The sequence below is a fragment of the Sceloporus occidentalis genome, unplaced genomic scaffold (assembly GCF_023333645.1).
Source record: "Sceloporus occidentalis isolate IW3139 unplaced genomic scaffold, rSceOcc1.0.p SCAF_166, whole genome shotgun sequence".
NCBI lineage: Eukaryota > Metazoa > Chordata > Lepidosauria > Squamata > Phrynosomatidae > Sceloporus > Sceloporus occidentalis.
The window spans coordinates 804,598-816,707 of record NW_028317146.1 but is presented as its reverse complement, the minus strand read 5'-3'; the positions used below and the strand labels follow the sequence as shown (position 1 = coordinate 816,707).

General features: G+C 38.6%; 1 protein-coding gene across 1 annotated transcript; it reads right to left on the bottom strand.

Annotated features, from left to right (window-relative positions):
* Positions 1–553: 553 nt before the first annotated feature.
* On the bottom strand, positions 554–6,547 carry LOC149279420 (tissue factor-like). Its single transcript, XM_089501200.1, has 6 exons — positions 6,478–6,547; positions 5,730–5,844; positions 3,539–3,720; positions 2,942–3,129; positions 1,770–1,923; positions 554–723 (listed from the first exon to the last, which is right to left on the bottom strand). Exons 1-6 carry the CDS (start codon positions 6,545–6,547, stop codon positions 554–556), a joined length of 879 nt encoding a protein of 292 aa, XP_089357326.1.
* Between the last annotated feature and the right edge of the window lie 5,563 nt (positions 6,548–12,110).

The window sequence follows — 12,110 nt, the reverse complement described above, 5'->3', positions numbered from 1 at the left end:
CACATGAAATTTAAACGTAGCCTTTATAGTCATTTAACAAGAATTGATTGGTTGAGAGCTTGCAATGCTTCTTCGCTGTAACCATTTCATTGCATAGCTCCTTAACATGTTACTACCAATGGAACAGCACCTTTAATCCAGTATGAGAAATCTGACTTTCATGTTAAGCTCTACAGCCTATGTAGTATGTATAGACAGACTTTACCAATTCATAAGCTCTGAAATAATTAAAAAAATGGTGACAATTCTCTCATTCTCACACTCTAGTAGATATCGCTGGCACACTATAGTCAATTTGCCAATGAATGCCAATCCATAATAATAGATTTAAAAAAAAAAAAAATCTCCATAACATATACATATATATATAAACAAATTCTTAACCTGGTTGTACAAAAATACAACCATTTATATCAGTAATTCTCTGTAGAATTAAGATTCTACAAAAAAGTATAAATAAAAATGTATCCTGGATGCATATGTTTCACAGAAACAAAATGAATTGCTTTCCTGCTCTGGAGCGCACTGTTCAGAGCCTTGCTAGCGAGTTGGGTCACTGCGTTGTCACTGATTGCAGAAGGTAGGCGCTGTTCAGTGGTTTGGCCTCCTTTGTCTTCTCATTCTTTGCTTTTCGGCATTTGCAAATGATCACAGACAGGACAACGATAACGACGATAAGGACCACAGATGTAATTACAGCAACCAATATAGTAAGATCAAACTCTGCAAAGAGAAAGAAAAATATATGTTTACAGGAGTTTTCACAGAAGAAAGAAAAAACAAAAAAACACCACCATGGACACCAACCTATTAAATAGTACCATATATGCATCCTTAAAAAAGGTACATATATAATATATGTTACTGATTACCCACATAAGTCTCCCGAGTTAGTGATTCCCAATAAGCAGATATATGTGTCTGAGTGATATAAGCATGCATCTTAGTCTGTTACAGCGGCACAGTCCGGAGTGAAGAACCAGGTTAAAGGGACAGTCCTGGCCATTATTTTTTTTTTTAGGCTTCACTAACGTGAACTGGGTTTTTGCTTTACTGATCTGTGTTTCTGTGACAGCCATCATCACTTTGAAATGCTATAAGCAGATCTTAGGGCTTTCACAAAAGGCTGTGTTTTTCAGGCTACCATCCACAATGCTAATAGTTTTAATAACAAGCAAAACAAATTAGCTTGTAATTTGAATGTGGATCTTGTAGGTGGAAATCACAAAATGTTCTCATCCAGAAGAAGCCATTTCAGGTTTAATATGGTTACGGTTTGTTAAGAAAGGGGGAAAAGTACCACCATGTATAAGGCACCGACAGAAGGGGCTACAACACATTTACTTGTGGCAATGTGTTGTTTTAAAACATAAGTTTAACTTCAGGAGAGACTTCAGAAGGAAAAATTTGAAAGAACTTGTCACATTTGACCTTTGAGCCAAAGCAGGAAAGTTTCATATAGGAGAAACCAACTCCCACATGGCCAGTGTATATGTGCCGGAGTCAACTTACACAGAGGTACAAATACTTTGCAGCGGAAGGACTGGCTGTTGAAAACAAAATAAGTTCAGAAAAAAGTACTCCAGAACAAGCAAGCAAAAAGTGTAACTGCTTATAACGCTACACAGAAAAGCTTTGCAATGCACTGCATTATTATATTTAGTTACTTTTTAGCAAAAATGAACCATTAAACTGCAAGGAAAATGTAAGATTTGCTGGCACCTAAATAGTTAAAGTGCAGGCTGTAAATGGTTAAAGATGACACGTACCATTATTCCCGCCAGACTCTGTGCACTTCTCGTCGGAGTCCTGACTATCGCGGTTCGTTTTGCGCGATGGGATAGTCGCCTTCACAAAAAAACAGTAGCTCTCCCCTTTCTCCACATTAACAACAATTTCATTGGACGGTGAGGACTCTTGCTTCTAAAAAGATTAAAAATCAACACATTTAGAAGATCCCCCTAGATTTGCAAATATATTGTAAAAACTACCCATCTGTTGCCAAACAGATGAAAGTAAACGTATTATGTCAGCTACATTTAAATTTTAACCAATTACTCGTGGAGTCAATCTGTTCACGTATAGATCTGAAATACAGCTATGTATACGCACTCAAATGATAAGGTATGCTTATTAGGGGGTTGATAGTACCGACATCTTTTAAAGAGAAGTTTCACTTGATAAAACGGGCTTAGGTGGTTTAAATAAACTTCACATTAAGCTATTCCTCGACAGCCAAGATGGGTATAAACCATTGCAGGATCATAGCTAAATTCAAATTAAGACAGAATGCTACCACAAACGCTCAAACCAAGGGCACAGAGACCTAAGAAATGGGCCGGCATGCCATCAACTGATAAAGGACAGGCGCGTTCTGCTCTGCAAAACGTTTCCAACACGTAGAAGTTATGGACTGAGAGAGGTTCCCTTTTTTCACAGCGTTGTATGTCAAAATCAACCATCAGATGGCCAAATGCCTGCCCAAAATCATGGGAGTGCCGATAGCATTTGAGGAGCTACCTGCTGTAAATTATTGTGCAATATAAGGTCTGTTAATCCCCTAAAGGTTCTGTCAAGGAGGAATGTCTCCTTCCATCAGCACTCTTAAAATTGACTGCATTTACAAAATCAGAAGATTGCAACCATGTCACTGCAAATTTTTTTTTTTTTTAAACCAAAAGCACTGCAATTAAATACCGGTGTGCACAAGATCTTCCGGTTCTCAGTTTATGCAATGAAGTTGGTTTGGTAATCTGATGTGGCTTGTACTGACTAGTTCATGTCAATAGTAGAAATACAAAAGAGATACACATCTAATCACTTGAGGTATCGCCCAGACCATTTGAAATCATAGCCACACTCTGAAACCAGAGTCATATGTTGATCGGTAATTCTATGAAGAATTCAAATTATACAACCTGCTTAGACTTAAGCTACATACCTTGCCAGAGCTAGAGGCTTTCCTATAAAATATGGTGTAGACAAAGTCATTCTTAAATATATCCCGAACGGTCATGAAACTTTGGTTGCCAAATCTATATGGAGTCAAGGCATCTTTAATGAGAACATGCAGCTTCCCACTGTCCTTCTTCAAATCAAAACTTTCAATGACTGGCTTTCCAAGGATTGCTGGAAAATGAAGAAAGCAAAATAAGACCATGGATATATAACTTCATCCACAAAAACCAAAGCCACGAGAAAAATTAAAGCTTCTACCCAAAAAGCACTTCCCATACAGATGGCTTGAGCCAGCCCAACAATATAGACAAACTGGTCAACAGCTTATATCGCTCAACCGTTACGGACGCAGCCATGGAAATCTCTTTGTGTGGAACTATAAAGGGAGATAATCAGGATAACAATATCTGTTAAATCAACCCCCCCCCCACCAAGTCAACACAGACCCAAATCTCACAGAGGCATACCAACCTGAGTTGGCAAGATTGATCACTACGAAGAACTACAGCTCCTATCATACTTTCCAAATGGGGAGGATACCAGTTGTAGACGAAAGGATAATGTAAGAAGAAATACTTACTCTGCTCATAAGGTGTAAACTCAGGACTTTGAGAATACGGGAATTCCTCAATGTTGTCAGTGGCCCGCACTTCAGAAATGACCCGAGCTGTGTATGTTCGGTTCACATCCTTCAGCAAGCTTGTAACATCACATTCTGTGTCATTAATATACTGACATTTCTTCATCCAATTTGATAGGGGGCTGAAAAGTAATGTAAAGTTACCTTGGTGATTTATACAGGTAAAATATATTAAATAAATTTAAAAAAAGATACTATTAAATAGAGGAACCCCCCCCCCATAAAAAAAATCCATAAACAGTGGAAGATATCTCCATAGGCTCTCACAGCTTTGCTTTCAGGTTAGTTTGAAATCGTGCACCAACCTTTTAGTATATTTATATATATTTTTTTTACTATATTTTATGGTTCAACTTCTGCAGACCATTTTAGCAATTTTCTAATTATCATATTTTATTTATTGCAAACAATTTAAGCAGCACTCATTACATTACATACATTCAAAGGGTATGACAGAACTAGAATAGTAGAAGAACCTTTGTAAGTGTGCAAGCAGAGGTAAAGAACGTCTTGCTCACAAAGCTTACAATCTAGAGGACAGAATGAAAAACACACCACGACAGTCTCCTTCACATCGGTCATATTCCAACCACATAAAACTTAAACATAGAGGCTTTAGATATAAAACAAGCTATCGCCCGCCTCACAGTCACAATGCAATCAGCAGGTTTATCTGTACGCACTTCTAGCCACAAAGAAAACATTCCACGCCTGAACAGAGCAAACACTCAAATCCAGAAAGTCAACATATTTCAGAAGAGAATAGGTTATGGTTTCTGCAGGTCCCCTAGATGAAACTAAAAGATTTAAAACCATCTTAGAAATGATGTCAAAGGCATCAATACTTTTGCATGCCAGGGACTCAATTGAGGGGTTAATAAAAACATTGTTGAAACTGGTACTGAAGCATAGTATCCCCTCCAAACATAGACCTGGTATCGGTATGAATTTTTAATAAAGAGGGAAGCAGAATTGGGGCTCTACTGGGAATAGCAGCAATTAATAAGTGGGCGCTCCTTAAGGACCATGAATAATTAGAATCAACTGTAAAAGAGCAGCCAAATTTACGGCTCTAAGGGGAGTTTGGAATTCAGTTCCGGAAGCTGGAGCTTGGCTGAGGAAGTGATCCATAACTTAAATATTTCTTGCCCACACCTGCAAGTCAGTATTGCTGTGGGCTACTAGTTGCAGCAGGTCTGATATATGAGCTGTGCAAGCAGTTTAGCAATGATTAACGTACAACTCTCTGATCACAAATCAAACCGATAAGGAATGTCTGTAAAAACTACAGCTACTCACTACACACAAATCAGAAGAAACAGACGGGTACACTAAACCAGCACCACAGTTGCAAATAACTGGGGCAGCCAAGCGTAAAGGGCTTCTTATGAGAAGAAAGATCTATAACAGAGGCTGGCAATGAAGTAAAGTCACTGGTTATAGTGAATATATAACTATGGATCTCCTAACAGTGTTCTTATCATCTAATGTTCGCGATTGGAGAATGCCAGAGCTATCAGTTTTAGATTATCTCGACATTCATGGTCGAGATAACCCAAAACTAGAAGCTTACAGGCTTTGATGTAATGGAAGGAAGTTTTACTTTATTGAGAGGGTGGTGGATAAGTGGAACAGTCTTCTGGCAGATGTTGCGAGGGGAATAAAACATATATGGGATAGATTTAGGATAGCCATATGCCTAAAACAAGAACCGGGTCTGATTAAGGTTTCAGCCTTTAAAGCAGGAAAAAAAAGGGCTGTCAATTCCAGGTCTGTATTTGAAAGTATTCTATCATAGCAAATACCTAAAATGCCACTACTTTAATACTTTTTTTTTTGTAATAGCCCCCCAAAATCTTTTAATAATAACTAGTAGCTGTCATTAGATAAAAGATCGCCACACACACTGGCGAGTTCATATGTTGATGTGAGCGGTTGGCATCATATGGTAACTGTTCCCTTCAACGATTGCAATGTAAGACAGGGCGCTGACCCAAGTGTGCTCTAGGCACAAATATCACAGATGCCAGGAAATTAATGATTACAGCGACTATCAGCAAATAAGCAATTCTGCACTTTTACCGGTTACAGCCAGAATCGCCCTTTTTCTCTTTTTATGTTGACTGCTTACCTACTGACTTCAACTGTGTACGTATAATTTGACGGTTTAGGGTTCCACTCCAGTATTGTTTTAAAGTTAATAGACGACCAAGTAATATCTACAGCCTTAGGAAGATTTACGGTTTCTGTAAACAAAAACAAACAAAAAAAATCCAAATTGAGCCATTACAGATTACTAAAAATCCTTTAAATACCAAATCTGAGGATTTAACAATGTATCTGGTCCACAAAACGTTTTTTGTTTTTTTAACCAATAGCTAAAGACTTTAACTTTAGTGAAGATAGAATACTATAGCATGTACATTTAAGTGCAAATAACTAATATATATATATATATATATATATATATATATATATACACACACACACACACATATATATATATATATATACACACATATATACAATATTTTATATACGATAATACTTTATATATTCAGATAGATATCCTGGTAAATCCCCTTGATACAGGGCTACAGACGGTCATATAATCAAATCCCACATCGCGTACAATTTTATATTACACACACACACATATATATATATATATATATATATATATAATAATTGACATATTACATTCATGGCTTCTTCACAGCAACATAATATTACAGAATGGTTGATCTAAGATTCAATGCCAATTTCTTTATCATAAATACTTTAGATAGTATAACTTTTTCCCCGCCACAGAAGCATCCCAGACCCCCCTCCGGCACTCGGCTAAGCACATGCCCAGAGCCCATTTAATGATTTCTTACCTGAAGACGACGTCCCGGCCAAGCAGAGGACCGAGCAGAGCGACAGGAGAGCCCGGGCGCAGCTATTCATTGTATCTACGAAACGTTACGGGGAGCCAGTAGTAAAAGCCCAATAATTTATAATCCTTAAACGATACGCCGCGCCTGGAGTGCTTCACGGATCCGTATTGCAGGTGAACGGCTATTTCCTGTACGCGTCCCGTACTGTACCGGCTTCTTCTTTAAACTACCGGCCAGTGAGGCGGACAGATGTATTTATGCGTCCCTGCCAGACGGGGGAAGTTCATTGTGGAAGGTGAGAGGAAGAAGGTGGTTACATCGTTTCCCCACCCCCAACAATCCCTATTCTACGTCTAACATGCAAATGAAGCTTGGATCGCTATGTGCAATCTATATTCTGGCCTATAGGAGGCGCCCGAGGGCACAGAATGGGCTAGTACAGCCTCTGTATGACCCCATACATTTTCATGCCATCGTATTATTTTTACTAAAGCGAAGTAAGAGAATTAACAATATTTAATTGTGATATATATTTATATATACATATTGTTTCTGTAGATATATGTTTTAACAATTGTTTTTCTTATTGATTAAACTTATTGATTAAAATCTGCCGCTCAGAATCATTCTATGGTAGGATGGGGAGTCTGCTCTTTATATTAGTAATTTCTAAAGACCAGGGGCGCTGGCAAGAGGATCCGGGGGGCACTACCTCAAGCTTTTAAAAAAAAAGTTTTACTTGCAATTTTACATGTATCTGCTCAACAAGGACTTAGGGTTGAATTGAAATCCTGACCTGGACCCATTTTGTGCTCCTTCCATTGGCCTTCAATGCACACCCCTTCTGTTAATGTGTTAATGTTTTCTGATAGATTTGTCTAATGTCACCTTCTACTGGACTTTGCCCTCCAGGCCGAATACTGCCTGCCCTCCGCTGCTAAACACCATGCAACATCAAAACTGCTGCTGAGAGATTGTATATACCTTCTCCGCCAACCACTTTCATGTCCCTGTCTTCTTGTTGCACAGCACCGCTCCATCTCCTGCATCTTCTTGTTCTTGTCAGGTGCTACCTTCCTTCGAAGTCTTGTGCAGCTTCTCTACACTATAAAATGAGTTACATCTCACTACATCAATCGAGCAGTTAAGTCCCCTCTGATCACTAGTGATCTGGTGGTTGTCAACTGGGTCCTCGGGTTCTGGAGAAGTTCCAGTCGTTCCAGGCTCTCCTGCTCAGGAATTGTCTACGATCAGAAGTCGACCACAGACTACCTCCAGAATCAACTGTGAAATTGCCAGATCAGAATGGCAACCCCCACAGACCTTCATCTATTACCCCCGACCAAAATGATGGGCTGTGGGACACTCACACTCACTTTGGTGACAATATGACAGAGGAAAGGTATGGTATACTCCAGTAACATATACACATTAGCTGCCTGAGATGCAAAGGTGAGAGTACTCTGTCTTCTACACAAAAATTGTGTCACAGTTTGGAACCTGGACCTGGTCCTTTTGGCGTTGCAGCACCCAGCTACGCTTGGATTTATCATCACGCTTCTTACATTAATAGTATCAGATCTAGTAGCAACTGCTTGCTAAAGGTATAAATGTTTAGATCAGGGATGCTGCCAATCAACTTCCTCCAGCCATATTGCAGTATCTGGAATGGCAGTCTATCCCAGGTTGGGGGCGCTGAAGCAGTCATGTTGCTTTCAGAGGCCACAGCAGAGCTCTCTGCGTCTTTTTCCTGTGCTGCAAGGGTTTCCTACATTCTCTTCATCTAAGCCCTTGCATCTCTCTTTGCTGGGACAGGGATTGCTATCCCTCTGTAGGGGACCCAAGGTAGCTTCCTTCTTTGCTAGTCATGCAGAAGTCTCTGGCTTCTTTCTCCATCTGGGGTTGGAGTCTTCCCACTTCTTCAGTCTTCGTTGTTGCAGGAAATCTCTGAAGGTCTAGAAGTCTCCTGGAGCCTTCTGCTCGTCATCTTCCCGATTCTCAGCTAGTTAATTTACCCCAAGCAGCCCTTAAAATGCCAGTTGTGGCAATCTTGATTTTCTCTCTGCAATAAAAAGCAAAAGAACTTTATATTCTGAAGAGAAACCATTTGCTTGATCTTTGATTTGGACAAATAGGGTCTTAAGAGACATGATATAGATGACTTTTCAGGAACACTTCTCATAAAGACATTAGTGAATGTCAGGTACTCACACTACCTCCAGTACATTGTAACAGAGAAGATATTCATACACGATATTGTCCTTTTGTACAGGCTTTGCTGGAAACTTTGGAAAATAAACTGAAAAACTCTACGGAGAGAAAGTTCCTCTCATAACCCTCTGTTTTGTATGGACTATTTCCAGGAACTCACACGGAAGGCGGCATTGAAGAAGCCTGGTGTCTCATGTGTGACTCTCAGAGATTGTTGAAGTGAGGTTCTCAGATTGTTTATGGACTATTTTATCATTGACAGTCTTGATGTGGAGGACTAATCTCCAGTTCTCCTCTTCTGCCCTGGTAATTTTTGGATCTTTGTTATAATCACTTTCCCCTGACCCACTTTTCACCTACCCCATACCCAGGTACCATCCTTAGTAAAATTTCATAATCTCTGCACCTTTTTTGTTTTTGTCATGGTTACTGTTCCTTCTCTGTAATATTTCTTCTGGTAATATATGCTTGATTGTGTGTGCTGGTTTACAGTACATAATTTACAACTGTATAAGTTCTTTTGAAGTTTTTAGGTGTTTTATTTTGTTGCTAACGACACGTGTTATGCCTATATATATACATGGTTATGCTGTTGATAATTGTGTTCTTCTTTCTGTCTGAGTATGCCTTGTATATGATATCTATGGTTTGTCTTGGAATAAACTCACCATTTGAGGTTATTGTTTTCCTTCATAGAGGATATTTGTCTTGTAGTTTGTGTCTAGACGCACCTATGGTCTGGAGAAATTTGGAATATTCATATTAGAATTTTTTCCTAAGCATTTGGATGTTGCAATTGCATCATTGAAGGATCCTTGTGTCCCCACAGGCTTGTGAAGTGATAGAAACCTTTATTCCCAATGAAATTATATATCACTATAAACTAGATTACTATTACTATAATATATTGTAGGCTGTTGTGAGACTGAGGGTAAATTGGGTGTTCTGGGGTTTGCAATTGGAGGAGAGTTGGTTTAGTAGACTGGCACCTATCATCAGTCTTCTTGGTTGTTATGTATTACTGTACAAACATGGCTGCCAAGTGTACAGTGCGCCTGCCCACAACAGCTCCAAAATTCTAAAACACATGTTTATACTCCCCAACATTTCAGGTGTCCAGAAGCACAGACCTCCATAAATTCCTTAGCTCAAAGCAGACCCCCTTCCCACCTGTTATGCATTTGACTTCCTTCCTCCCCCCAGCTTCTTGGTTTGGAGACGACCACATCCCATGCTTACCAATACGCATATGTGGTACACTCACTGTCCTGCCAGTGAGGCCATCAGTGATTGGCAGACAATGGAGGAGGTAGTGCTCTGCAGCCCTAGAGGAACAACTTCCTCTAAAGGTGAGAACAGAATACGTGAGTAAGAGAGATGCGATTAAGTAAGGTTTTGGAAGAGGTTCACTTGGGAGATCTGCCAAGCCCGTGACAGGGACTCGCTCATACCCGAAGGATGAAACCGATGAGTGCCTTAAATGACTAAGTTTTGGCTGCCAAGTAATGAGTCAGCTGCAGAGGCAAAAGATGGGGCACTGTGAATGAAACATTGTCGGCCCTACCTTAAAACAATGCGATACATGTACTTGAATCAACTTGGGAGCAACATTAGCTTCTAACAATGGTATTTGGTGCAGTTCTTATTTCATCCAAGTTGTACATTTTAAGATGCCTTAACCTTTCCTGACAGTGATTTATCTATAGACAAGGAAAACACTATTTAGCTCATTCATAACTTCATGTGTTACTATGTTCGTTTATAAAAGTTTGTTTTTTAATAAAAGCCCTCTAATTTGGTGAGTAACATGGTGCCCCCTGAGTACAGCTTACAGGGGAGCCCTGCTTCTCATCTACACAACAGGGATTTAAAATCGTTCTGGATGACAGGTTACTGCTAGTACCGGAATTTCTGGTATGCAAAGGAGTGGAAAAGGTGGAATGTGTATGATATGGAATGTTTAGATGTAGGGGGATAGGGCTGAGTCATTTTGAGTTAAACATATATATTCATTACATCAAGAAAACTTATCTTAAGGCAATCACTTAATTCCTGCAAACCCAAACTACCTGGAAGATAAACAGCCTGTAATCTAACATTCTTGTTTCTCCTGCAGTTTATCAAATGCACCTCTAGATACAGGGAAACCATGGAATTATAATATTATTAATTATAATTATTTTTCTTAGACATTAAAGCATGTGATCTAGTCTATATTTTGTCTATCAATGGTTTTTGTATCCCATGGTGCATTACAGTAAGGAACCAAAAATGCTGCTTTTATGTATCACCGATGTAACAAAATGTATCACTTTACTGTAAGAAAAAATATTCAAGTCATACTTGAACACAAAATGTTTGTTTTCTTCCCTTAAAACGTTGCCGAAATAACAATTCTCATCTGTTGCAGTTTAACTCTTTGTGCATTTTTAAGTGAGATTATGAAATGCTGATGTAGAGTCACATGGAATAGCACTGTTGTTTCTTAAAATAATTTAAAATTAATATAAATTATAGGTGATTATAATTGGTGCTTAAAACTGAGCACTGGTTCCTACTGCTTACAACTGGGTCAGTGCCACCATTTTTAATATAAGGCTCGGTAACACTTTTATTAATCCATTTTAATAGATAAAAGCATTCTATTGTTGACCACAACACAGCAAGAAAAAGGCTTGGCGGATCTATTTCACCAAAGGGTCCAAAGAAGCCAAGCAAAATAAGTATAAAGCAATCAGAAACACTGTGTTTCATAAAAAAATGTTATTGTTTTGAAGTACAAAAATGCAACATTCTGAAAAGTGGTTTATAAGTGAAATTAGACTATAATAATATGCTATACTACCTTTAAGATACTGTAGTGTCTTCCCTTCAGTGGAATATTTAGTTTTGAAGTAATGGCGACAAATCCCAGAGGCTGATATAACACAGAACCCAAGGAAACTCACAATCTCCTGTAATGTCTTGTTTTAGTGAAGAGTGAAGAGAAAAATGCTACTAAGAGACAAGGCTTGTACTGTAATATTTATTAGATAATGTAGGTACCAGTTGGGGATGGCTTCTGGATAAGCTGTAGGAATGTACTTCTAGAAGGAAAGTATTTTTAAACTTAAGTAATACGTTCTTTAGCACTGTTAAATATATATCAAACAGATGGCACATGCTTAAAACCTTTACTGAAAAAAGTGGATACAATTATTGGAAACCACATTTTGTAGAATAGTCTACTGTACACTGTTGTCATAGAGATATATATATATATTATCATTAGTCAGCCTCCCACCATTCAGAACATTTTTACAGTAAACGTGTTAAGGAGTCAGAGTAAATCAAATAGTTTTTCTTTAGTCAAAGTGCACTTTGTGTGGGTTCTGACTCATCAAAGAGGAAAACTTCAGGTACGAGTATAATTCATAAAATGT

Bases quoted from the DNA above. Each gene is read 5' to 3' on its own strand.
- LOC149279420 (XM_089501200.1), bottom strand. From the start codon at position 6,547: ATGAATAGCTGCGCCCGGGCTCTCCTGTCGCTCTGCTCGGTCCTCTGC. The intron at 3,130-3,538 runs GTAAGTATTTCT...TTCATTTTCCAG, and splicing joins GTTTACACCTTATGAGCAGA to CAATCCTTGGAAAGCCAGTC. The intron at 724-1,769 runs GTACGTGTCATC...TTCTCTTTGCAG, and splicing joins AGAGTCTGGCGGGAATAATG to AGTTTGATCTTACTATATTG.